The 26517-nt window shown below is 64.0% G+C and overlaps 3 protein-coding genes across 3 annotated transcripts; 1 reads left to right on the top strand and 2 right to left on the bottom strand.

Annotated features, from left to right (window-relative positions):
- Nucleotides 1–1904: 1904 nt before the first annotated feature.
- On the top strand, nucleotides 1905–4428 carry AMIGO1 (adhesion molecule with Ig like domain 1). The gene is made up of 2 exons (XM_008147118.3): nucleotides 1905–2196; nucleotides 2624–4428. Exon 2 carries the CDS (start codon nucleotides 2689–2691, stop codon nucleotides 4159–4161), a length of 1473 nt encoding a protein of 490 aa, XP_008145340.2. The 5' UTR covers nucleotides 1905–2196; nucleotides 2624–2688; the 3' UTR covers nucleotides 4162–4428.
- Nucleotides 4429–14590: 10162 nt separating this feature from the next.
- LOC103291151 (probable transmembrane reductase CYB561D1) lies at nucleotides 14591–16562 on the bottom strand. The gene is made up of 3 exons (XM_008147116.3): nucleotides 16370–16562; nucleotides 15847–15884; nucleotides 14591–15280 (listed from the first exon to the last, which is right to left on the bottom strand). The coding sequence occupies exons 1-3, from the start codon at nucleotides 16515–16517 to the stop codon at nucleotides 14777–14779; spliced, it is 690 nt and encodes a 229-aa protein (XP_008145338.1). The 5' UTR covers nucleotides 16518–16562; the 3' UTR covers nucleotides 14591–14776.
- A 1304-nt stretch (nucleotides 16563–17866) lies between these two features.
- Nucleotides 17867–26517, bottom strand: ATXN7L2 (ataxin 7 like 2). Its single transcript, XM_028154015.2, has 11 exons — nucleotides 26391–26517; nucleotides 24443–24508; nucleotides 23994–24098; nucleotides 23397–23607; nucleotides 22817–23103; nucleotides 22153–22235; nucleotides 21552–21805; nucleotides 20520–20718; nucleotides 20247–20368; nucleotides 18984–19779; nucleotides 17867–17989 (listed from the first exon to the last, which is right to left on the bottom strand). Exons 1-11 carry the CDS (start codon nucleotides 26515–26517, stop codon nucleotides 17975–17977), a joined length of 2265 nt encoding a protein of 754 aa, XP_028009816.2. The 3' UTR covers nucleotides 17867–17974.

The following is a 26517-nucleotide window of genomic DNA, read 5'->3' as shown; positions in this document are numbered from 1 at the left end:
TTGAACGGGAGTGATCGCTACACTGGAGTTCATTGCATTCTTTTCTCCACTTTTGTGTAGGTTTGAACTGCTTCAAAATTAGAAAAACAGATGTGATTTCCGCGATGATGTGTGTGAGAGCCAGCCCCACCCCTCCGCACCGCTCCTGCGCTCTCCTTCCTTCCACGCTGAATCAGGGCTGGTCCATGTGACCCACGTGGAGGTGACAGGTGTGGCCTCGGAGAGCCGGCTCCATGTGGCTCCTGCCTGGCTGGCTCTCTCTTGGCGATCTTGCTCCGGAGGAAGTCGGCCCCCGGGCTGTGAGGACACTCGCGCGGTCTCGGTCTCGTGGAGAGACCTTCAGGGAGAGGAGCCAAGGCCGGCCGCCCACAGCCAGCCGCACGCGTGAGTCACGGAAAGGAGCCTCGGAGGACGTCCGTTCTCCAGCCCTGGCCTCGCCTTCCAGCGACCGTAGCTCCATCTGACACATGACTGCAGTAGCCGAGAGACCCCCGCCCCCAAGCCCGCAGGCCGCCAAAGCACCCCTGAATCTCTGACCAACAGAAACTGTCTGTGAAAGGCATGAAGCGTCTATATCATCGTATTAATTAAACCATTGTGTTAAAATTTGGGGGTTGCTATGCGGCAACAGAGGAAGGATACAAGGTCATTTCAGGGTTTCCCACTCCCTGATGCCCTCCCTCCTTACCACGGATGCCTGGAACACGCAGGAAGAAGACACACTACGCATGAGGTTGCCACGCTAATGTCCCTCGAAGAGATACTGCGTTCACTTCAAGTCATGGTCAATCACCTGTGACAGACAGAAATTCTTTTTAAACCCCTTAGCAGGCTAATGTACTGCGCCGTTCATTTCCGTTGTGCTCTTGCTGCTGTCAGAGACGAGAAAGAATAAAAAGGGGATTTCTTCCTCAGGGTCTACCACCCACCAGCTAAAGCCTTGAATCATAAGGTCTCCACGCTTCCTACACGCCCTGGCCCAGCGCTAACCCCTAACAACACAGACTGTGAACAGCTTCTCGGTGTCTCAGTGCTGCCCCCCCGCCCCCAACAAGACCCCGGCCCTTCATCTTTAGGATTTGGTGATAGAGAAACTACGCTGGAGCATCGCTCCAGAATGAGGGGCGTGGGTGTGTGTGTGGGGGGGGAGGGTGTTAAAGGGCTGGCATTTGGTCAGAAAGGGCGCTAGTGGCCAGGCCCAAGGGAAGAATGACCCCCCCGCCCCCGCCAGGCTGGGAGGGTTTTGAAGTTTCCAGGAATAGAAGCCTGTAGCTGGTTTGTCTGCAGCCCCTGTGTGTGTGTGTGTGTGTGTGTCAGGGATGGAGTGGGAATTGCGGAATGGGGTGTCTGAAGAGTGGGATCCCGGGGTCTGCGCATGCGCCAAAGACCTCCCCTTACCCCCTCTCCTGCCCACCTGCCTTGCAGGCTGGGGCGCTGTACCCTTCCTTGGTACCCAAGGGTGGTGGAGTGGTGGCATCAAGGGGGGGGGGGGCGGGGAAGGCCCTTCCCCAAGTTTTGGGGACTTCGCAGCCCTAGAGAGAGGGGAGGGGGAACCTCATGAATTTCCCGCCAACACTGAGCTGGATTGCCAGGAGTCAGTGGCGGCGAATTCACTCAGAGCTACTTCTCCCGAGAGCGGTTTGGGGGCGCAAGGAAGGGGAGGGAGGGAGGGAGGCGGAGAGAGCAATAGAGGGGGAGGGGGCCGGTCTCCGTCCTGACAACTTCCGTCGCCAGGGAGGTCCCGGGCCCGGACACTCACCGGGAGTGACTGCCCGGCGCGCGGCCGCCCGGCCGGCTCCCCGCAAACACCCGCACGTGCGCCCCGCCCCGCCCCCCCGCGCGCGCGCGCCAGGCTCCGGCGGCCACGGGCGCGCGCGCGGTGCTCGCTGCCCCCACGCCGCTCCGGCGCTCGGATCGCGGCGCCTCCGGCTCCCCGCGCCGCTCCCCGCCGGACCGCGCACCCGCAGGCGGCGGCCGTGGCCGGTGGGCTCCCGCGGGCGCGGCGGTGCGTGGTCGGTGGGCGCCCGGGAAGGAGCGCCGCGGAGCCCGCCGGGTCCCCGGGAGGCGATGTCGCCGGGCGCGGGCCCCTGCGTACGGCGGGCGCCGCGACAGGCCGGCCGGTGAGGCGCCGCCGGGGGAGGCCGCGACGGGAGCGCCCGGACCCGCCATGGGCTGAGACACGTCCTCGCCGAGCAGGTGCAGTGACCGGAGGCCCCGGAGGGGGGAGCCCGCCCCACAGGCCCGGGGACTCCACCCCGGTGCGACGCCCCTGCCGAGCCGGTGCCCTGTTGACCTTCCCCCTCGCCTCCCCGAAGGCCCTGCAGACCCCGCCTTCACACCGGCCCGGGCAGCTTGGAAACCACAGCGCCGGAGGTCTCCGCACGTCCCCCCCCCCCCCCCGCACTCCTGCGACCCGGCCCGGCCAGCCCTGTGTCCCCCTCCTCTGTCCCCGCTTTTTGAGCCACTGCCTGCAGCCGGGGAGCTGCCCGGCATCTCTTCCTACGACTTCTAGTCCAATGGGGGGTGGGAGGGAGGGTGGGTCCTTCCCTCCTTGGTCCTGGTGACCATAGCCCATCCTCTCTCCCTCACGCCTGTGCTGAAAGACCCTTCTTTGCCCCTCCAGAACATGCCGGGGTGACCCCCTCCCAGACCTTCCTGGTGGCCTTCCTCGCCCTCCCCAGTGACACTATGCAACCCCCGCGTGACCTGCGAGGCCTCTGGCTCCTGCCGCTGCCCTGGTTGCTGCTCCTCGGCGAGGTGGCCAGAGCCGGCCGGCCGGTGTCCAGCTGCCCCGCCGCCTGCCTGTGCGCCAGCAACATCCTCAGCTGCTCCAAGCAGCAGCTGCCCAACGTGCCCCACGCCCTGCCCAGCTACACGGCCCAGCTGGACCTCAGCCACAACAACCTGAGCCGCCTGCGGGCCGAGTGGACCCCCACGCGCCTGCCCCACCTGCACTCCCTGCTGCTGAGCCACAACCACCTGCACTTCATCTCCTCCGAGGCCTTCTCCCCGGTCCCCAACCTGCGCTACCTGGACCTCTCCTCCAACCAGCTGCGGACGCTGGAGGAGGCGCTGTTCAGCGAGCTGCAGGCCTTGGAGGTGCTGCTGCTGTACAACAACCGCATCGTGGCCGTGGACCGCTCGGCCTTCGAGGACGTGGCCCAGCTGCAGAAGCTCTACCTGAGCCAGAACCAGATCTCCCGCTTCCCCCTGGAGCTGGTCCGGCTCCCCAGGCTGACGCTGCTGGACCTCTCGGCCAACAGGCTGAAGAGCCTGCCCGTGTCCGACCTGCAGAAGCTGCCCGCGTGGGTCAAGAACGGGCTGTACCTGCACAACAACCCCCTGCACTGCAGCTGCGAGCTCTACCAGCTCTTCGCGCACTGGCAGCGCCGGCAGCTGAGCCCCGTGGTGGACTTCCGGGAGGACCTGCACTGCGTGAGCGCCAAGAAGCAATACAGCGTCTTCAGCCTCAACTGCAGCGAGTACCAGGAGCGGGCCCGGGAGGCCCACCTGGGCGACGCCCTGACCATCCATTGCGACACCAAGCAGCAGGGGATGACCAAGACGTGGGTGACGCCCAGCAACGAGCGGGTGCTCGGCGGCGCCGCCGCCGCCGCGGCCAACGGCACCGTGCGGGTGTTCGAGAACGGCAGCCTGCACTTCCAGGGCGTGCAGGTCGAGGACGGGGGCGTGTACACCTGCTTCGCCGTCGGGGAGGCTTTCAACGAGACCCTGTCGGTGGAGCTGAAGGTGCACAACTTCACCCTGCGCGGGCACCACGACACCCTCAACACGGCCTACACCACCCTGGTGGGCTGCATCCTCAGCGTGGTCCTGGTCCTCATCTACCTGTACCTCACCCCTTGCCGCTGCTGGTGCCGCGGCGTGGAGAAGCCTGCCAGCCACCAGGGAGACAGCCTCAGCTCCTCCATGCTCAGCACCACGCCCAACCACGACCCCATGGCCGGCGGGGACAAGGAGGAGGATTTTGACCGGCGGGTGGCCTTCCTGGAACCTGCCGGACCTGGGCAGGACCAAAACGGCAAGCTCAAGCCGGGCAGCACCCTGCCGGTGCCCGAGGCCACGGGCAAGGGGCAGCGGAGGATGTCGGACCCGGAGTCGGTCAGCTCGGTCTTCTCTGACACGCCCATCGTGGTGTGAGCGGGACGGGGTGGTGGGGAGGTTCCGCCCCAGGAGAGGTAACGCGCCCCTGAAGGATGGGAGGGGACGGAGGAGAGGGCTGGCTGCCCGAGGGCGTGGGTTCCCCCTGACCTCGAGAGAATGGGTCACGGGTACAACAGGAGGCAAGGCCCCGGCCAGGGTGCGGCCGCCATGATTTTCAGATATGGATATATCAGCCCTCAGGCCAACGCTACACCCTCCCCAAAGCCCCGGCTTCTGTCCAGGCGGCGAAGGAGGGGGGGCGTGTCCGAGTTGGGTGGGAGTGAGGAAGGGGTGGGGGGAAGAGCCGATTCCCTAAACTTGTTCGAGGTCATCCCTAGCTCCTTAAGAGAAACTCGTCTCGGGGGAGTCCTTTTCTCTCTCTGCCCACCCACACCTGTGAGGTTGGGTGTGTTGGGGGAGCCACATGGGGACGCTGTAGTGTCACCTCTGGCCAGGAAGTCACACTCCATGGCCGGGGGGTGGGAAATGGGAAATTGTGGGAGAATGAGGCAGGAGAAGGCTGAGGCCTCCATCACTAGCTCTCCCCCAGCTCCGAGACTTCCCCAATGCCTTCGTTTCTCCCAAGGAGCCTGGCTCGCTGCCCGGCAGAGGTGGCAGCGATGGGAGGTGTGGGTCTGTGCCCTGTCCTGGGACCGGGGGCACAGAGGGGTCCTCCCCAGAGCCTAGGTGCAGCACAAAGCCAGCAGCTGGGGCGAGAACTCCACATCGGCTCATTTGGCTCCAGCACCTGCCTGTCAGGCCAGGGTGGGGGCTGCTGAAGGCAGAGCGTTCATGGCTGGATGCCTGCCACACTCGGGGGACGGGGGCCACGTCACCCGGGACGAGGAGGTGCCGCAGCCTCTTAGGTCGCACCCACTGGTCCCACCTGACTTTCAGTGACGCCGTCTCTCCATGCAGTCTCCTCGGCTCGGGTGGGACTCTGGGGTTCCCCGGGGTGCTGCTCTGCGGAGGGTAGGGTCCTAGAATGCCTGGCCCCAGCTGGGTGAGCTGGGCGGGGGGACCACGTGTGTATCTCCTGTGTCGCCAAGGCTGCCTTGCTCCCCTCAGATCGCGCTCCTGCTGCAGAGCCACGCGTGGGATTCCGTGGCGGATGGGTTGGGATTTGGTGGTCGTTGCCCCAGAAGGGCAGTTTGGGGTGTGGCTTAGATTCTGTGTCTCCACGAGGTTCCAGGCAGTCTCGTAAGGAAGATAGTAATGGTTTCAGAAGCGGGGGCTCTGTCACCCCCTGGGCTTTCAGAGGTCTGTGCAGCGGGGGTGGGCCGGCCAGGAACCTAAGACAGGCCGGCACCCCAATCCATCCGCGGCTACAGAGTGCTCTGGGGACGGAGGTGGCCACTCCCCCCTCTGATGGAGTGAGCCCTGGGGGGGAGAGGGCTGCTCTGAGCTTGGTCAAGGGCGTGTGCAGGGCGGAGGTGAGGATGTTCCCTGACATCGGTCTTTCGCCGTCTGTCCCCTCTCTCACCAAGTTCCCTGCCCAGCGTTCGTTCTCCAGGCCTTCCGACCTGCTCCTGAGGTTCCACGAGGGGTCGTTGGCCTGCGGGTGAGGGCTGCTCGCGAGGGGGGGGCTGCCCCGCGGCCCGTGAAGACTGGGGACGGGCACTGGGAGGTCAAGGCTGCCGTCATCTTTCTTGGTGCCCAGTGTTGTCGAGAGGGACGGCATCTCCCTCACGTCCTTGCATGCTCGTAGGTACGCATGCTCCCAGGTACGCATGCACGCAGCCCCCTGCCTACCATCGGGACCGCGACCCTTCCGTCCCCACGAAGCATTTCCGAGTGGTCTCCACCTGCGTGCACCACGCCACGCGCACCTTCTCTGCCCCGTGGGAGACGGTGACCGCGCCAGGCTCCCCAGATCCACTCTGTGCTTTAAATCCTGAAGCGTCACCCACGTCTCCATGGCGCCCAGTAACTTCTCCGCGAGGCCTGGAGTCAGGGGAGCCGCGGGCTGAGGACCTGGGGAGAAGGGGTGATGACGAGGTAGCCAGGTCTTCAGACCCTCAGAAACCTCCCCTGGATGAAAGGCAGCAGATGGCACGGGAGTGCACAGCGAGGTCCAGGAAGGACCCCGGGGACGCTGGCAGGGGATCGAGCAGCTGCCAGGCGCTCTCCGGCTCTTAGCTGCCCCGGTGAGACGGGGGCGGGAGGGCCAGGTTGTCCGGTGAAGTTCTGAAACCCGGGGGGGATTTTGTTCCTGGGGCTGGAGGAACCAGGGCTCCCTGCTTGCTTCCCGGGGCGCCCCGGAAATCCCACCTCCACGCGGCAGCCACCGCTCCAGGAGCCGCCTGGGGCGCCGACAGCCTAAGTGAGCGGAGCGTCAGGGGAAGCAGGCCTTCTGGGGCCTTCCAGCGAGTTCCTGAGGGCGAGAGGGCCTCTTCTCCAAGTTGGGGAACAGGAGAAGGCCCGCGGCTGTCCGTCTCCCTGCTCTGCCCCCTGGTCTGAGAGCCTGGCCCTCCCCTACCGGCTGCACCGATCAGCCTCTTCCATGGTCTCCGCTGATGGAGCCATGGCCGCTTTCCCCCTGGGGGACCAGGTCCTCAGCAGATGTGAGCTCCCTAAACCCTGGGGAGGAAACTGCCAGGTCTGGTTCTAAGAACAGGCTGAGAGGTCCCCCCTCCATCCCCACCTCCATAAACCAGGCACGGCTCCCAGGAAGCAGGGGTCCCTGGAGACAGGACGGCAGGGCTCTACAGTCTGTCTGTCTGTCTGTGTGTGGCCTTTTTCCTTTGGTTGTGTTTATGGGGCTCCTAGGAAGGCGCCCGGGGAAGGTGCACCCCAGCTGGGGAGGGCAGGGCTGACGGATTCGTTTTCTCTGTGCGTTCTTACCTCTACTTCCTCGTAGCCCTGCTGGCGAAGCAGGCCGGCTCCCCGTGTCCAGCACCCTGTCTCCCCCCCCCCCCCCCCCCCACCGTGTGTACCCAGGCTGGCAAACCTTGGAGCCCGTGGGCTCTGAAAACTAGACAACGATCATTAAACCTGGCTTGAGTCTCGCTCTGCTCCGGCGTAGTCTGTGATGGTTCATTTCTGCTCTCGTGTGTGGGCTCGCTGTGGCTCGGTGTGGCCTGTGCGGGGAGAGGATCTTTCAGGGCCGGGTAAGGCGCCGGCAGCATCCACATCCCGGCATCGAGACAGACCGGGGCCAGCAGGACCCGTCAGGAGCCAGGGAGGGCGGGCTTCGCCGGCCGTACAGTCTCGGTGACAGTTCCTCGGCCGCGCCCGGGGAGCAGGAAGTCACGTGAACGAAGGCGTGTGAAGAAAGTTCCCGACTTCCTTCATGGACATTGAAATGTGGAGTTCATGTAACTTTCACATGTCTGTTGAGTTTCTTCAACCGTTTATTTACTTATTTACTTCTTGATTCACTTTTATTTATGTTAATCCTTACCCAAGGATGCTTTTTCTGTTGATTTTTAGAGAGAGTAGAGGGGAAGCGAGAGGGAGGAACCGAGAGAGTGAAAGAGACACATGGATTGGTTGCCTCCCTCACTCGTCCCCACCGGGGGCCAGGGATGGAGCCTGCTGCTGAGGTACGTGCCCTGGACCGGAATCGAACCGGAGACCCTTCAGTCCGTGGGCTGACACTCGAATCACTGAGTCACATCGGCTAGGGCTTCAACGATATAAACGTGTAAAAACTTTTATTCGCTCACGGACCCTTCCAGACCAGGCAGCGGGCTGGTGTGGGCCAGCAGACCACCAGATTCTCCAAAGAAATGTCACAGGTGCCTTAGCCGGGGAGCTTGGAGATTCCGCTGTGCGGGGGGGGGGACCTGCGGATCCCTGGGGCAGAGGCTGGCCTCCCTGCAGAGCTCGGTGCGAGTCTAGCACACGCCTTCGAAAGGCATGATGGGAAAACGCCTGGACTGGGTTGAAAGAATCGGTGGGCAGCTCACTGTCACACTATTTTATCACTGGTACATCTCCACGTTGTGAATGGCGACTACCTGGTTTGGGTGAAGGTCTGCTCGGCTCCTGGGCAGGTTAGTGACCCTGGACAGTTCACGTGCACTCACTGGGCCCCGCACAGAACAGAGAGAGCCTGCCCCACGTTCTCGGTACAGACTGAGCCCACCGGAGGTGGGACTGGACTCTACTGAACTCTGAACGGTGCATCCTGTGGCCACGCTCTTGGCGCGTCTGGGAGGGGCCTGTTATGCCGGATTCCAAAGGGGAGAGGAAATGGTGGAAGGAAAAAAAGACATGAAAGAGAATCCGAGTTGGGAAAACAACCCGGTTTCTTCTGTGGATAAAATCTTGACCAGAGGGCAGCCCTCCTCCCTCTCAGGGAGCAGCCCGCCCAGCGAGGGGTGGAGACACCACAGCCACACCCGGCAGCCAGGGAGGTGACAGCTGTGGACGTCAGAGCCTCCCGCTCCCGTCTGCGTGTATCAGCATCTTCCACCTTCTCAGCGCAGCTTTGCTAGGGCCGAGTTTGGTCAAGAGGATGAGGCTGGTAGCGAACAGGTCTGGGCAGACTCCGGGGGGAGGGCGGCCACTCTCTTTTTTGGCTTGTGCCCAGCCCTGTCTCCGAGCCTGAGAAGTTGGTTTGTTTGTGTGTGAGTGTGTGTTTTAATATATTTTCATTGATTTCATAGAGGAATGGAGAGGGAGAGAGAGAGAAACATCCATGATGAGAGAGAATCACTGATCGGCTGCCTCCTGCACGCCCGACACTGGGGATGGAGCCCGAAACCCAGGCAAGTGCCCTGACCGGGAATCAAACCATGACCTCCTGGTTCATAGGTCGATGCTCAACCACTGAGCAACACCAGCCAGGCCTGAGAAGTTTTTTATTATTTTTATTTTATTTCAGAGAAGAAGGGAGAAGGAAAGAGAGAGAGAAACATCAGTGATGAGAAAGAACCATCGATCAGCCGCCTCCTGCACGCTCCCCACTGGGGGTCGAGCCCACAACCCGGGCATGCGCCCCTGAACGGAATCGAACCCGGGACCCCTCAGTCCACAGGCCTACACTCCAGCCACGGAGCCAAACCAGCCAGGGCCGGTCTGAGAAGTTCTGATGCTCCTTCCTCCGTCATCCCACCAAAGTCCACGGCTGCATCGCCTCTGCCTCCCAGCCACGAGCTTCTGGCGAGTGCCAGTCTGTCTGCCACGCCTGCAGCCCTTCCCGGCTCCGTCCAGGTGGCACCTCGGGAGCGGACGAGGCGAAGGTGACAGCCTCGCCTCTCGTCCCGATTCCTCAGCTCCTTCCCTGTCTGCTGTTGTAGTTCTCGGACGGCTTGTCTTGTCTCCCAGGAAACCGGTGGCGAGGCTCCCGTCCCGCCCACACTGCAGAGGCTCGGCCTGGGCGCTAGGCTGAGGGGCTTTTCTGGCCCGGCTGCCGTGCCCGCTGGGTTGAGAGAAGGAGGCGAAAGCAGCCGCCACACAGCCCCTCCCTTCTCCGGGCTTATACAGGGTCGGGTGGACAATATCAAGTGATACTTAGACCTGCCCGAGGCCTTCCAGCCGAGTGACTGTCCCAGCAGCGTGTGCACCGTGCCAGAGGGGACCAGGCCTCAGCCGGCCAGGCCGTGGAGCCCTGCAGGGGCATCCAGACGCCCCACAGCGCTGGCGCACAGGTCAGTGACCCCAGAGTTAGGGCGGTGTGTTTGCAGGAGCCCCTGTCGGGGCACGACAGGGGCGCGGGTTGGGGGCATCGTATCGGAATGGCACTCCCTGTCCCCTCACTGGCCGGCGTTGGCCTTAGGTGTGGGTCTGAGCAGAAGGCCAGTGGTTGACTGGCTGAGCCCTGCACAGAACAGAGACGCCCTGCCCTCCCCACGTTCCTGGTACAGACGGAGCCCACCAGAGGGGCTGGATTCTCAACTCCGGATTCTGCTGGGGAAGAATCGATCAGGGAAGGCCGCTGACAGGAGGGGACGGGTGTGCTTTAAGCTTAGCCGGGTGCTGGGTGCTGGAGGCGGTTCACTTCAAACCACCCAGGGCAGCCCCGGGGCCCTGTGCTCGTGTCTGTCCGCTCTTCCCCCCCCCCCCCCCCCCCCGTGCCTGTGCTGGGGGGAGCTGGTGAGGCCTGTGCTGGGGGGAGCTGGTGAGGCCTGTGCTGGGGGGAGCTGGTGAGGCCATGCCCACAGTGCCCACCGGTGTCCCATCCCCGGTTCCGGGTAGAAAACAATTCAGATAAAAGAGCGAGCCCCGGAGACTCTGCGTGGCTGTCGTTCCTGCACCGCGGGCAGGCTGCTGGCTGTGCTCAGACGAATGGAATGGAAAGTATCCTTCCCCTCATTTCAAATTTAAACACAGCTGGTTCATGGGGTGAGGGTGTGTTTTAATTCCAATGGAAGTGCTTCGAGGCGGAGGGGGCTGTGACTCCCAGCATTTGAACGTTTGAACGGAGGAGAGAGAAACCCGTGGACAGCCAGGGGCCGTGTCTGCGGCTCTGAGTCTCCAGCGCCTGGCCTGGGGGTGGGGGTGGGGGCTGGGAGGATGGGGGCAGCGCCCGTGTCTATTGCTGCTCCTCCCTCCCACCCCGGCTTGTCTGCTCTGGTTCCCCCGGAAGAGCTGAAGTGACAGGAGAGACCAACCAGCCCCAGGAACCCCGGCTGCCCCAGGGTAAGCGGCTCCCAGGTTTCCCATCGGCGCCCTGACTCAAACGGCCGGAGTGTGAGCGCTGACCTTGCATCCAGGAGGAGCCGTCTGTGTGTCTGTTCTCTCCCGGTGGCCGGCGTGACAGCCCTTCGGAGACCGGGGTCCCCTCGGTGTCATGACCCGTAACTGTTTACTGCCTCCCTCAGCGAAGCAGAGCCCGAGCCAGGCAGTGAGAGGGGAGGACCGGACCGAGAAACCGCGCCTGTTCACACGTGTTTACTGCTTTGAACCTCCCAGCGTCTCTTAACACGCATTCCTCTTGCCCTCGCCACATGCCTGGGAGGTAGGCCGCCACGTGAGGGATTAGCACAGGCCACACGCGTGTTCGGAGGAAACCAGGACGGCAGGCGCGTTCGTTCCCGGCCAGCCCACCGCTCACCTCGGACCCGTGCACTCTGCCAACCAGGCGCGGGCCGTGGGAGCCTCCTGCTCGCCGAGCCTGCAGGGGCCACCGGAAAGGCTGAGGTCGGGGGTCAGGACCAGGGCGTCCTCTGGAGGCCAGGCACACGGAGGGAAGGGCCGGACTAGCCGGTCAGGGTCAGCAGCCGCCGACACCACCACCGACCAGGTCAGCGGGGCACGCACGTGTTCCCCGCGTCTTGACCTTCGTCAGGTGAGAAGCCTTACTAGTTACTCAGCGGACTCTGGGGGCCACTGCCCGAGGGAGGAAGCCTCGGGAGTGGCTGGGAGGTGAGAGTCCTGACCTCTGCTCCCTCCTCCTTGGGGACACACCGTGGTGACACCCCGCAGGCCAGGAAGCGGGAAGGTGAGGACCGGCTGCCGCAGGCTCGGCGCTGGGAGGTCTGGAGCTGAGCGCCCCGCACCGTTCAGCTAATGATCACTGTGAACTCGGAACAGACCCCGGCACGGCTGCCAGCTGGCTCTCCCGCAGGGAGGCTGGAAAACAAGACCCGTGGCAGCCCTGCTCGGGGGTGGGAGGGTGGGGACGAGGGGAAAGGGGGGACAGGCCAGGGTCAGGGCGTGGGGCGGGTGGTCTGCCCCCAGGGGGGGTGGGGAGAGAGGAGGCCCGGGCTGGCAGGAGGTACCAGCCCATCTCGGATTCAGCTGCAAAGCCAGGAAGGCAAGGCTGGTAGAAGTCCCCCCACTTGGAGCTCCCCCCATTCAAGAGCACCCCCCACCCGCCCCGCCACGGTGGGGCTCCAGGGAAGGGGAGCTCCCGGAAAAGATGGGGGCTGGGGCACCTGAACCCAGAACGGTAATGCAATTACCACCTGGATCTGTATACAAACAAAACCTCCTCTGTTTCTAATGTCCTCAAGGTTGAGTTTGAATATCATCATATTTGGAATCAGGGCTTAGTGAGCCTGATAGGCAAATGTGTGCAAATAACATGCTTTATTATTATTATTATTTTTTTAAGTTGAGCACCCTGACTTTTTTTTTTTTTTTAAAGGCTGACTACTAGCTTCCCTTCGTCAGGGGCCAAGGACAAAGGCAGCATGTGCTTCTCCCCGAGGCCCCTGCCTCTTCACCGCGGTGCCCGGCTAATACCCGGGATGGGAGACGTGGGCGGTGGGGGCGGAGCGCGTGGGGAGGAGGCACCGGCAGCCGGCACCGCCGAGATCCCAGCTGGAGGATGGGCGCCCTGGCACGGAGGGCGAATGGCTGTCCCGCTGCTGCCCAGGATGTGAGGGCAGGTGGTGAAGGAGGGAGAGATGCAGGGGGGAGGGGCAGGGAGGGAGGCCCCCCACAAGCTGGCCTGCAGGGAACCAAGGCTCCTCCTGGCGACCTACTCCCTGCACTGCAGTCCCTCCCGCCACACAGACCACCTGCCCCCCTGCCCCTGCCCTGCCCTCCTGGCCTCCCGGGCAGAGCGGGGACAGCTGCGGGCCCTTCTCCTTGCGGAATGTAAATGACGCCCCCTTCCTCCCCGGGCTGGGAATAGACATCAGCTGGCGCGGCCCACGCAAACTGCCGGCTGTCAGCCGCCTGCCCACCCGCCCACATGCCCACCCGCCCCGGAGCCACCTGGGAGGAGGCAACACCTCCGGCAGGCGAGGCGCCGGCTTCCCTTCCGGCCGGCTCTCAGACGGAGCTGGGAACCGCACCGGCCCTCCCCCCGCTGCAGACAGGGCAAGACTCCCGGCACCGGCTGTGTCAGGTGGAGAGGCCATGGGGTGCCCGATCGAAGTGACCCCACATGTTCAAGGTCCGCAGAGCTCCCGGGAGAGGCCATGTGACCAGGAGGCGCCCAGGGAGTCCACTCGGGGATGCCTCTGTCCGTGCAGTCCCATCCTGTCCTGCGGAGTCACCCCAACTCCTTGCTTCTGAGCCACCCAGAGAGGAGGTCTTGAGTCTTCAAAAGACCTGGGACACCCCAATGCTGCCACCTAGGAACACCTCCCCCGGTCCCGGGACCTGGAGCTCCAGCTCCGTCCCCCAGGCCTCCCAGAGCCCCACGAGCTGTTTCCACCTGCTCCGCACCAGCTCTCCTGGGTCAGCCCCCTGCACTCCTTGCCATGATCTAGGGGGATCCCCTCTCCCTAACGGAGCCGGAGCGCAGTCAGCCAGCCGGGCACCCCGCGCATCGCGGAGGGCCAGTCTGCGGAACTGCTTTCGATGTGGAACAAGGAGGGTCTGGGCAGGGAAGAGGGCCTGGCCCTCAGGTGCCCGCTGGCACCGAACTCGGCCCTGCTGCTCGGGCCCTCTGGGCTGGCCAGAGACGACAGAGAGGAAACGTAGGCGACGAGGAGGAGGGGCCTTTCCGAGGTCCCAGGAGCCCTGCCCCGCGCCCTGGGCTCCTCTCGTTCTAAAAGCTTCGGGGCAGCCGCACAGAGCTCTGTGCGAAGGCAAGAAGCTGAGCCCAAGGAGGGCAAAACACGGGGTGCCCAGGGCGACCTGGCCCCCCAGACCGGACGTCGGGGAGGAGCACAGCCCTGTCCTCAGCCCTCGAGCCCGAGGGGGCCACGCAGCAGCAGCCCGAGGCTTGGGTAAACCGGCGCCCTTTGTACAGTTTATTTTTATTTTTGGTCATCTTCACCCGAGGATAGTTTTCCATTGATTTTTAGAGAGAGCGGAAGGGAGGGGGAGAGACAGAGAGAGAAACGTCGATGTGAGAGAGACACACTGACTGGTTGCTTCCCGCACGTGCCCCGCCCAGGGCTGGGGATCGAGCCTGCAACTGAGGTATGTGCCCTTGACTGGAATCGAACCCGGGACCCTTCAGTCCGAAGGCGGATGCTCTACCCACTGAGCCACACCGACCAGGGCTCTCCCACGACTTTAAAGTGACTTTAGTGCCTTTGCTGTGTTGGAGTTCCGGAGATCCCCACCTGGGCCCCTTCCCTCCACAGTGCCTGACCCCTCGTGCCCTGGTCTGGGGCCAAATCAGCATAGATTCCCGCCAGGCCGCGGGGCAGGTCTGTCCCTCCAGAGTGGAGAGGGGATCATGGGTGTAAGAATTACATCCCGAGTCTCCCAAGCGGCCCAGCCCCGGTCCAGCGCTGGAGGGTGTGCTGTGAGGTCAGCCTCACAGACACGGGATGTTCGAGGCCACTTAGAAACACTCCTCACACAGACAAAGAAGCCGAGCTCCTGAGACACGGGACTCGCATGAGGTCACACGACAGCGCCTTCGAGGACCTTAACCCACAGACAAGACCGTGGGCTCCGTCCACCACACCAAGGGCTTTCCCCAAAGGGACTCACAGAGCCACAGCTGCCTTTCCTAACTGCAGGAACCCAACCCTCCATCAGGCACCCACCCGCCATCCATCGCCACCATCACCACCAGTACCCAACCCTCCTGTCTCCCATCCAGAGTGGAGGCTCAGGATCCAGCTCCCCGTCACCTTTTACTTTGCACCCAGTACGTTTCCCCATTTCGGTCCACTGAGTCACCCGTCAGCCCGGCTAAAAGTCTAAAAAAAAAACCCTACCACTCCGGAAGTGGAGCCCTTCAAGGTCACCAGACAGACCACTGAGGTCCAAGGCCAGGGTGCCAGCTAGAGTCAGCGTTCGGGGGGAGTCACATTTCCGTCTTCTTCCTCGGCAAGTAGGAGCTGGAGATCTGGTGCATGATCACCAGGGCGGGATAGAGGGGCAGCGCCAGGCACAGGTACCAGGCCGCGCCTTTGATCTGGGCCTGGAACCACACCGAGTACATGGCCAGGAGCACCGTCACGGTGGCCATCAGGTAGACCACCAGCCCGCACGTCAGGTGGTAGAGCTTGAGGCGGGCCACCCTCGAGACCCCGGCTGCCCGGGGAAAGAGCAGGCAGAGCCCGCACAGCGCCTGGCCCCCCGTGGCCAGCAGCGTCAGGGCCCCCAGCCAGCTGTGCCAGGACGCCAGGTGGGGCAGCTCGCTGCGGGTCCGGCTGGCGATGATGAAGCCCAGGCCCAGGGCCGCGCAGAGGAGGGCCAGGGCCTGCCCCGCCCAGTGCAGTCCGATCCGGGCCTTTCGGGAGCAGAAGGAGAACAGGGAGTGCTCGGGCGAGAAGAGGAGGATGGCCTCGGCCATGCAGACGCAGAACTGCCAACGAGAGAGGGGCCCGTGAGCCTGAAGGGCGGCTGGGGCGGCTGAGGAAAGGGAGGTGCTCTCCTATGTCCAAACCAGGACACAGGTGGGGGCTAAAGAACCCCCACCGGGACCTCCTGCCCCACGGGCCGACACGGCTGGGCACCATCGGGCGTCTGCACTTGAGCGAAAGTCGCTTGTCGTTCAGGCCGACGTGCAAGTCCACGCTCCCCCCGCCTGCCCTCAGACAGTGACTCCCATTTCTTGGCCAATGGAAACAACAAATGTTAAACACTTCCTCCTGAATTTCGGGGGAGGAGTGACTGGATATTCCCCCTCCCACGTCCTCCTCCCAGGCCCTAGTGGAGAAATACCTTCCATGCCCTCCCACCCCCACGGACTACCTGGCCCAGCCCAGCCCGCCCTGTCTCCCCCTCCCAAAGGCTGCAGGGAAAGCTGGAGGCGGCCTGCTTCCCCGCCCGCCCGCCCGGAGCCTCAGCAAGGCTGGGCCTTCTGGAGGCTGGATGTTCCCCTGGGGACAGAGCCGAACCAATCAGCTGCGTGAGGAAGCCCAAACTCACCGCCAAGGCCATGAATACAGGGTGCCAGGAGAAAAGACCTAAGAACCAAAGAGAACAGACTGACGCCGGGCACCATTGTCTCTGCCCCCAGAGAATCCGCCTACAGGGACGGGTCAGTGTGCCATCCCCAGCCCTGACCAGGAATCAGGGCAAAGAGGAGCAGCCAAGGTGAGGGTGAGCCACCATGAGGCCAACCCCACACCAGTTCAGCCTGGCTCCCCACGGGGCACCTGGCAGCTGTCAGCCCGGTGCCCCCCAGACTGGACCGCAGCCTCCCTCCCTGCACCCTCCGCGAAGGCTCTGCTTAGGAGGAACTAGGGAGTTGGCTGCCGTCGTCTGCCTCTGCTCCCCAGCACCCAGAGCTCTGCCCCGCCAGCCCCGACTGCGCCTCCCCAGTCCTTCCCTCCACTGTGGTCCCCACTCCGAGTCTCCCTCCCTCCGGGGCGGGCGCTCCCACGCGTAGCCCCTCCAGCCCCTCGGCCCCGCCCCTCTCCGGCCCCGCCCCGCCCCGCCCCGCACTCACTGGTTCCCGGCCGGGACAGCACCGTCAGGAAGATGGTGAAGCCCAAGGCCAGCAGGTGCGCCAACACCCCACTGCCTCTCCGCAGCCAGCGGGTCAGTCTCGGCTCCCTCGCTGGAGCGGGAACCAGACCCAACTCCAGGCTCTGCATGGCCGGACCGGACCGGCGCGCACTCCCGGCCGCCCGAGCGCGTCTTCCGGGTTCGCGAGCGCCCGGCGCCGCGGCCGCGGGAGGCTCCGCCCCGGACGCCCTGCGGTGCGGCGGGTGCGCCCACAGCGCCCTCTGGGGGACGGGGGGAAAGCGAGCCGCCCAGGGGAGCCCAAGGGCGCAGGGCACTGGACAGCTCCTGGGCCGCTGTGTGGAAGCCAACCTCACAGCACCCGTCTCCAAGGGCTTGTGTCTCAGGTGCCGCTGGGAATTGATGTGCGACAGCTGATTTCACCCGTTTGAACCCCAAGTCACAAGTCGGCTACACTGACCCCCGACACTGGAACCAGTAACTACTGGAACTCCCCGGCTGCCCACTGTCTCCTCCATCCATCCTTCCGTCACGTTAAGGGAATGAGATCCCTCCCTGCCTGAAGGCGAAGGAGAGGAAAAGGAAAGGACGGGGAAAACGGTGCCCTGCACCCAAGTGAACTCGGGCGTGAGGACCAACAGTCGATGATACTCGGTCTGCACCATCGCTGTCCCCAGTGAGACAAGGGGAAGAACTAGGGCACTCGCAGCCCCAGCCGCCTCCACACCATCTGCTCAGCCCCGGGGAGCCAGGCGATCCTAAGGGACCAGGGCCTCCCACACCACGGAGTCCTGTGACCACACCACGCCCCTTCCTGCCTCCCAGAAAGGTGTGGTTCACCTCGAGGGGCCTCCCTGGGAGAGCTATACCCTCTCCTTAAGGGCAGACCCAACGGCCAGGGAGAGGCCAAAACAGGCAGGGACGTTCTGAGACGTCACCAACTCGCTTCGAGCTCCCGCAGTGGCGAGGAGGAGGCTGCTAGTTAGAGGCAGGCACGGCTGAAGAAAGGAAGCAGTAATTCGGAGGCACGATGGCGAGGCCCAGGCTGGCAGAAAGACCACGAAAGGGCCACAGGCTGACCCCCACAGACCCTCAGGGCAAAGACCCAAGAGCAGAATCAGCGGTGTGGCTCCCCTCCCCGTCAAGCTCCCTTCCCAACAGGGCTGGTGTCAGCTCTGGGGTCAAGGTTCCGGGGAGCCCTGCTCGCTCAGAGCCATGCCTCATCGCCCTGCCTGGAGAGCAGACTCCCCAGTGACACACCCCCCGGCCACTTCCACATTGTTTCAAGGGACAGAGAGAGGGAAGCTGGAGGCTGGCTCTATCATCTCAGCCTCCTGGGGTATGGCCGGGGGCAGTAAGGACACTCATTTTGTTATATATTTTCCCCTTTCTTTTCTAGGTTTCTGTTTTTGTAGTTTTCTTAGCAGCAACAGAACAGGGAGACAGTCTTGAGGTATTTTAAAGAGGTTTTTTTTTTTTTTCTTAAAAAAAATAATATAAAGTTATAAAAAGCGGCAGCAGCCGGGGGCCCGGATCTGGAGGGGAGGAGGTGCTGGCGGCTCCGTCGCAGCGGGCAGGCACTTTCTCGTTAATGGGCTTTTGACTGCAGGGAGACAAGAGGCAAGAGACAGGGTCAGGCTGGGGGCCTCTAGTCCTCCCACTCGGCCGACTGCGTGGAGCACAGAGCTCAGACTTCGCTTCCTCCCACCGGCCCGGGGGGGGGCGGGGGGGGAAGCTGAGCCCAGAGGAGGCTGAGCGCCAGCCCGCAGGGCCGGCCTGGAGAACAGCCACGCACACGTGTGTGCCACACACACGCAGGCCCGGGGCAGGTGTCACACTCACCACTCCCACATGGGTAGCAGAGGTGTTGGTATGCATCTGGCCCATGCCTAAACCAGGAGGGCACCCCCTTCCCATTCCAGTAACTCCCTACTGGCTGAGAACCTATGGACAGATCCATGCTACGCCAGGGCTCCAACAACAGAGGGGAAAAAAAAAAAAAAGAGCTGGCTGCTGGCTTTCCCAGAAACCCTGGGAAACTTGCCTGGCACCCGAAAACCTGAAGTGGGTCTGTGTGCAAGTGGGCATGCACGCCTATGTGGACATGAGCTTTGTCCCTGCCCCTCCAGGCCGATGCCCAGAGGCAAAGGCAGTGAGCGAGAGGGGCCCAGCCGCCCTGCTGTGCGGTGGCGTTTAGGCCACAGCTCCGGGCCCAAGCTCAACCCCACGCCCAAACCTTCGTCAGAGCTCACGGAGACAAACTGCCTTTCCTCAGGGGACAGAGGTGGCTCCAGTTCTCACGGCCACAGCCAACTCAGAGCGTGGCCTCTGATGACAGCAAAAGTGGGGGTGGGAGGGGGAGGCAAGGCAGCATCTCCTTAGCCTGAGGGCCTGGGCCGGGACACAGAGGCTCATGAAGCGGAAGCCGGGGTCACCTAGCAGTGAGCCGGCCCACCTCCTGCTGACGATGGCCCCCTTCCCTCCCCCCGCTGCACACTCGCTCGCTCAGCACCTGTCTGTCAGGTTCCCGCCGCGCACTCCACCCTCCCCCGGGCTGCCCTTCGCTGCCCGCGCTCTGCGGGGAGCTGGGCGGGTACCTTCAGGGCAGAGCACTTCTCCTCGAAGGCCAGGCCTGGCCCCGGCTTCTTGCGGCGCACGGAGCAGGCCGCGTCGGCGGGGGGGCCCGCCGGGCAGTGCTTGGCCTTCACGGGCCGGCAGTACGTGGCCAGGTTTTTCCGCTTCTTGGCCACCTCCTCCTCGGAGAGGCAGCCGCTCGGCGGGGCCTTGGCTGGGTGGCCAGCCGCCCCCGGGCTGTCCAGCTGAGAAGCCTTGACTGGTGTGGGAGGCTGATGAGGGGAACCCCGACAGTCCAGGGGCCCTGCCCGCTTCACTCTCGGCCCCACCGTCCCGTTGAGCCCCACGCCCAGCGCGGTTTTGGTCTTGGCCGAGAGGCCCCGGCAGCCGGCGGGTTTGCCTTTGCCCGTGGGCTCCAGGATGCAGGTCCGTTTGAAAGTCGTGGGGCCGGGGGACAACTTCCGCTTTCGGGAAGGCACCTCCACGTCGGCCCCGTCCTTGCCTTTGGACGACTTGCTGGCCTTGGACGGAGGGAGCTTGCTGAAGGACGGCGAGGGCGTGTTGGCAGGCAGTGGCGAGGTGATGGCCTGGCTGCCGCCCATGCACTCCGCCTGGCTGCAGGCGGCGGCCACACTGGGGGAGCCGGCAGGGTAGCTGGGGACCAGGCTGTCCTTGGTGAGGGGCGTGGAAGCCGGGCAGGCAGGTCTGGGGGGTGGGCCTGGAAGGTGGGGGCAGCTGCCCATGGAGGCTGGGCTCGGGGGAGCAGGGAGCGGGGAGCTGGCCAGGTGGGATGGAGGCTCGGCTGCCGGCGGGATCTTCCTGCAGCAGAAAGAGAGCCCACGGTCATGTCAAGCAAACAAGAGGGCCCCTCCACCCACACACACCAGCCTCTGCCCCGCCTAGAAACGGCCCAGACCCCGGCAGTGCTGCCATCTGCTGGGAGACGCTGGAACTGCAGGTTAGGGAGAAGGCACGGGGATAGACAGGCAGGAAGGAGCCGGGATAGAGACCCATTAAGAACATCCTTTTCCATGTTTGAGCGTCCCCTAATCCTCGTTTCCTAGAAGGTGCTGGAAGTATGGCTAAGACTGAGTCACTCCCAGACCACCATTCACGCCCCGCGTCAGCCCAGCTCCAGGCCGCCGAGTCCCCCACCCCTTTCCGGCAGCCGGGGTCTTCCTGGCAAGCAGCCAAGCCACATCTATGGGTCCATGTGAAGAGCTAGGGCTTCGGAGGCCCACGTCGGCCGGGGCCTGGGGAGGAAGTTCCGAGCCCGGGAAACTCACTTCCACATGTGTGAGCTGAGGTGCCTCTCTAGCATGGAGCTCAGCGCCGAGCAGAACCGGTCCAGCCTGCGGCTGAACACGTAGCAGCCCGGACTCACCAGCCGGCTCCCGAAGGTGCAGAACTGGAGACGGAGGGAAGGCACGGGATCAGTGGGCCTGAGATGCAGGGGGGGGGAGGGGGCACCTACCTGCACACACCATCTGACCCCCCTGCACACTGTGGGCAGGGAGGGCTGGGCCACCCCCACCCGGGTCCCCGCCCCAGGTCCTTACCGCCTGTGGCCTGGGGGGCCGGGTCGCATAATGGCAGTCAGGGGGGAGGTGGAGGTCATCAGATGTCCCCTCCTCCTCACTCTCCTCGCTGGAGGCCTGGGCCCCACCCCGGGGCAGGGGGAAGGGGAACAGGCCTGGGTCCCCATCACCACCACAGGGACCTTCATCATCCAACTCACTCTCAGAGGAGGCCCGGGACCTGGAAGGGCCAAAGGGGGTGTGAGGGCGATGGGGCAGCCGTGGGTCAGGGTGGGGGTATCCCTGAACCCGCCCAGCTCACAAAGCCAGGGCAGACACCCTGCTGAGCCGTCAGACAGAGAGGAAGGGAGGAGAGGAAGGGAGGGAGCAACAGAGCTCACAGGGTGAGAGGCAGAGATCAGGGGCTGCGGCTCCCGGCTCCCGGGGGATTCTCTCCCCAGCCCTTCACTTCCCAGGCCCTGCCTCCTTGGGGGAAATCTGCTCCAGATTCGCCTCCTCCAGAAAATCTTCTGAGCTTAACTGCACCCAGCTCTGGTCAGCCCCGTCAATTCTCTCAACCCCCTTCTCGCATCACACATTCCTGTGAGCCTGTCTGGGAGCTGAGCCTGTGTCTCGTGTCTGCCCGTGTTACAGGGAGAGGCGTGTGTGTCTCCTTCCGCAAGGCGGGCTCTCCCCAGGGTCCAGCGCAGCCTCTGCACACGAAGGGGCCAGCGAATGAATACACAGTAGGACCGCCTCGCCCAGGACCCTGACCCTTTCAGCTCCCGGGCCCTTCCGGCTCCCCCGTTCCGAGTGCTGGCCTGCCGGAAGCAGCTGGGAAACCGTTTTCATCCTGGGTGTTGGCACCGGCACGCCAGAGGCTGGGGCACCGTGGTAGGCTCGTTAGCAACAGGGAGTCACCTACTTCCGCACCCACCGGGGCCCCGGGTCCCCCCCACACTCGGGGCGGACTGAGCAGCATCTTCCAGCGCGCTCCCTGGGCCTGTCTCCAGGGGCCCCTGGTGGCTGGGGCCGAGTGTCCCCCGGTGCAGGGCGGCTGGGTCCTGGACGTACCTGGGCAGCGCACAGTAGGGATAGGTCTGCTTGGCACGAGCAGGGAAGGTGCTGCTGGGAGCGGCCACTGCTGCCACAGCCGGGGCTGAGGAGGGGGGCTCCTGGGAGGGGCGCTCGAGAGCCGGCTCCTTGCGCCCCGGGCTCTTCTCCTTCGGGGACTCCCCCTTGCGGGAGTTGGCCTTCAGCTCTGCCACTAGCACGTCAAAGTCCTTAGCCCGGCCCTGGACCTCCCGGCGCTGGTGCACCGAGTGGATCTAGAACACAGCAGGATGGAGGGGTGGGGAGGGGGTGTGAGCTGAGCAGGGGTGAGGGGCAGCGGTGTGCTCTGGCCTGGGCAAGCGGAGAGAGAGGGGATGTGAGTGTGTTTGCGGGGGTGTCTGTGTGTCTTTGTCTCACTCCCCCACAGGGCCAGAACCCTCCTCGGAATCGGGGGATCTGGAAGCCGCCCCCTGCCTGCTGCCCCCACTCCAGGCCCACTGTGGGCAGCCTCCCCTCCCCCTGCCTGGTCTGGGCTTCACCCCCATCCCTGGAGCCGGATCTCGGGGAACAGCTCCATCCTCTCCCTGCCCAGGGCCCAGGTCTGCGCGGTGGGAGGGGTTACCTTGCAGGTCAGCAGGCGGGTGCAGATCTTCTTGGTGTCTGGGTTTACTACCCCACACTGCCTGTTGAGGTCGCACTCCTTCCCTGTGGGGAGAGCGGTTCCAGTGAGTCTCAAGGGCATTTCCAGGAGGCCCTCAGGAGGCGGGAGGCCAGCTGGGCCTCGGGCGGGCGAAGAGCCCCCCGCCCCCCCACTCCCACCCTCACCCCTCAGTGCAAGACTGCGGCGTCTGGAGAAACATCTCCGGCACCAGCTGCTCTCGGCTGCCCCCGTTCGCAGCCCAGGCACTCCTTTTGGGGACTCCAAGCCCCAAACAGGGCAACACATATCAAAACACAAAAGCAGCCACAGACATCCGGGGCGCCAGGGGTCCGGCTGGGGGAGGTGCCCGGTGCCTGGTCTGGGTGAGGGAAGGCGGCAGCGGCCCGGGTGAGGAAGTCACTGCCCGGCGCGGGCACAGGCCCCTGCAGCCTCGGTCGGGAGACCTGGCTGGGGGGAAGCTCCCCGGAGAGCAAGCAGGACAAACGTGCCCACGTCAAGAGGTGGCGAGGGGTTCGTGCCGCCGGTGATGGCGGGTCCTCTCCTTTCTGCCCCTTCTCCATCAGGTCCAAGGACAGAGCACGAGTCCCACCCTACCTTCCGGACCCCCAAAACCACGACCACTCACGAGCCATCTTCCGGTGGGTCTTAGGGGGCAGCCTGGCCCCAGCAGGCTCCTTTTCAGGGGGGCTGCCTTCAGCCCGGTGACTGGGGCCCTCGCTGGGGGTTGTTCTGATGCTCTCTCTGCCGGGAAGCTCCTTCGGAGGGGGCGCCATGGGGGGCTTCCCAGGGGGGTCCTTGGTGAGGCTGCCGGGCTGGCTGAGGAAGGCCGAGGGCGGGGCCACCCGGACGCCGGGGCCGTCGGGCTTGGGGAGGCCAGACATCTTCTCCAGATTCACCACAGGCACGAACAGGCTGCGCAGGGAGAGAGGGTGTGGACGGGGGGCCGGGGGGCCGGGCCTGGGTGCTGGGCTCTAGCCCAGAGCCCAATCCTTCCCAGCCCTGGAACTTGGGTGGGCTCCAGCAGGGATGCAGAACATGGGAGGGGGGACCCCTATTCCCTGGAGCACCCGGGAGGGGCTGCCGATGGAGCTGGCTGCCTCCCGCTGCAAACGGTGCCCATCGCCCCCCCCCCCCCCCGCCGCCCCCCCTGGCAGCCCCTCCCCGGGCTGGGCCAGGGTCTCTGGGCGTCTCCAGCCTCTCCTTACCAGAGGTTGTCCTTCTGGCTCTTCTCAGGGGGTGGGTGGCCACGGCTCCGGGACCCCTGGCCCTTCTCCCTGGAGGAGGTTTTGGTGGAACCTGGGGCCCTACAAGCTGGGCCCTGCCCATTCACTACATGGCATTTCTGAGAGCTGGCAGGGGCTGGAGGTGGGGGTGGGGCCCGGGCGTAAAGCTTGCTGAGGGGCCCATGTCTTCTTTCTGTCACCAGGAGGTGGAGAGAGCAACGGAGGTGAGTAACGGGCTGCCTCCTCCCCGACCTGCTCACCCTGCTCACAGGCTCGGCACAGAGAATCCGGAGTTTAGATTTCACACGAGCCTCCTTCCCCTCGGAACCCGAGCCTTCACGACTCAAAATTCTAGGGCTCACCTTCCTGGATCTCTTAGCTCTTCCCTCAGCTCCACTGGAAAGAACTGCTGGAAGTTTGCTCAAACGCTAACCCCAACCTGCCTCCATCTATGCAGCCACCCCAGGACCTCCCTACCCGCAAGGCCGCCCTCCCTTACACACAGGCCTCCCAGCTGACCCTGTCCTGGGGGTCCCCCCCACACCCCCCGGCCCGCTGCTCCGCCCAGGGCTCCCTCACCGCAGTGCTTCTGGAAGGCCTGAGGCTTCACCACTTGGCTGCAGTGGTTGCACACAACCAGATAGAAGTCGTCGTAGGCCGGGCAGTGCCCGAAGATGGACATGTCTGCAATGACAGAAGCCCTGGTCACCGGGGCTGGGGACCCCAGGGCTTCCCTGTGAGATCGGGGAGCACTTCCCCGCCCTGTGGGCATGACGGGCTTCCTGCTGGAGGCTCCCGGCTTCCAGAGTTCAATCTAAGCAGTCCCTAAGAATGTGGGCTTTTGGGGGAGTAGGCACCGACCCCCTATGATTAGGATCTCCTACGACAGGTGCCAGCAGCCAGGCGAATGGGCCGACTCCGACCTACCAAAGTGAGGATCCCAGACCTGCCCACCTCCCCGACCCCCGCCACCAAAGAGCCACCTCCTGGGAGGCGGGGGAAGAGGGGAAGGCGGTCCTGACTCCCACCTTCTTTAATGAGGGTCATGGCATCCAACTTCTTGGTGCTTTTGTTAGTGTCCTCCAGCTCAGCCCCTGGAGGAGAAACACAGCTAGGAGGACCACCTCCTTCCCAGGAGCCCCATCTGTCTCCTACCCGCCCAGGGCCTGCGGCCTGCCGCGGGGCAGTAGGAAGCCCACACTCCCTGACGAGATCCTGGCGCTCAGCACCATTGGGGAACCTTCAGTGGCTCATTCTTCCCCCATCTGCTACTTCTGGAAGGAACTGGTGCCCTTGGGAGGGATCCTGCTACCTTTCCTATAGACTCCAAGGTGAGGTCCAGGGTTCCACGGCCAAGTACTCGAGTGACTGTGAGTCAGTATCTTCCCCGCTTAAACGGGAAACAGTCCTGAACATATTTTACTGTAGATCTCGGAGTCCCTTCTTGAGATTTGGGTCCTTTCTGCTACTCTGTGGCATCCCAAACAGAAACTCTCCCAGGTCCCCATCCCCATGAACTCAATCTTGTTCTACTGGGGTTACCATGGCATTGTCAGAGTTACACCCTCCACCCCCCCACTTCTCAGGTCCTGCACTGGTGGGGTGGCCACAGAGCAGAGCAACTGTTGTCTTGGGGCCCTCTGGCATCTTCAGAGTCCCCTTGGTCAGTGATGCAAGCCCCTTCCCGCTTTAGGGGGGTTTGGGCAAGGGTTGCCCTTGTCCCTCTCACTTTCTGGGTGGATGACAAAAACATCTTAGCTGTGCAAAGCCGCTCCTGCCCCATCCCCCTACCTTACTCCTCTCCCCTCCCTCCACTACGCCCCCTCCCTGTCCCTTGGAAAAAAAAAAATCAATTCTGAGTCACCAAACCCGGCTGATTCCATTTCCGGTTCTCAATGCACCCAGACCCTGACAATGGCCCCATCCTTGCCCATCCAGCATGGGGCAGTCCCGGGTGGCCAGGGCTCCCACGTAGGTCTGTTTCTGATGCCCACTAACAGATTTGCCCCTTTCTAGGTGGAGAAGACCGTTGACAGTCTTATATCATCTCCAGATATGAGGGGTGGTGGGTTAGGCATGCAGGAGACAGGGGCAGCTCCCACTCCCAAGTGGGTGAAGATGCAGTGATGGACAGAACCGAGCAGGGAGTCCAGGCTCAGAGGAGAACAAGTGTCATCAGAGACCGCATGGAGCGGTCCTCCTCCACCGCCTCTTCTTACTTGCAAACTTCTTGAGGGGCGTGATGCCCGCTGTCACCTCAAAGGCCACGAGGCCAGGTGCTCCCTGGGGCCCAGGACACAAAGATCAGGAGAAGGGGGCTGCCAGCCCGATCACCAAAGGCACTCAGGGGCCTGGAGAAGGTGGGGTTCAGGGAAGAGAGCCAAGAGGTAGGGCAAGAGGCCCAGAAAGGACGGTGGATTGGAGGCATGGGTGGATGGACAGAAGAAGGGAGGAAGGGAGGATGGATGGATGGATGGACCGGTGAACGAATGCGGAGAAGGCAGGGGTCCAGTAGCATCCCAGGCGGCAGGCAAAAGCCGAAAAGGAGCAGGAGGCGTGGGGCAGAAGGCGAAGGAACAAGGGGGAAGGGGAGGAGGGCACGGAAGTGGGGTGCGTGGGAAACACGTGGAGAGGACTGTTGCGGATGGGGAAAGCCCGAGGCAGGTGCAGGAGGGGCGGAAGCTGGGGGCAGCAAGCAAGGAGAAAGAGAAAAGCAAGCACATGGGGGGGACAGGTATTGGGCACCGGCAGAGGCAGAGGTGGGCAGGGTGGGCTGCGGGCGGAGTCCCGGCGCTAGGACCCGGAGGCGCGAAGGAGGAGGAGCAGGCGGGCACTAGGACCCGGTGGGTCCTTTGTTTGGGGGGCCGGGGAGCCGGACGGCGGCTCCCGTCGGCAGCTCCCCTCAGCTGGCGGGGACCCGGAGGGGGGAGGGGAGACAGTGATGGGGTCCCCGGACTCTAGGGGAGCTTCACTCACCGTCGGCCGCGGGCAGGTCGGCCCGTTCCACCCACGAGCTCCAGCTCTGTCCCGCGAAGTCATCGAGACTCGGCACCCGCCGCTCCAGAGCGGCCATTGCTGCCGCCGCGCGTTCACGCACCGCCAT

The sequence above is a fragment of the Eptesicus fuscus genome, chromosome 22 (assembly GCF_027574615.1).
Source record: "Eptesicus fuscus isolate TK198812 chromosome 22, DD_ASM_mEF_20220401, whole genome shotgun sequence".
In the NCBI taxonomy this organism is placed as follows: domain Eukaryota; kingdom Metazoa; phylum Chordata; class Mammalia; order Chiroptera; family Vespertilionidae; genus Eptesicus; species Eptesicus fuscus.
This window is presented reverse-complemented; position numbering and strand designations above follow the sequence as displayed.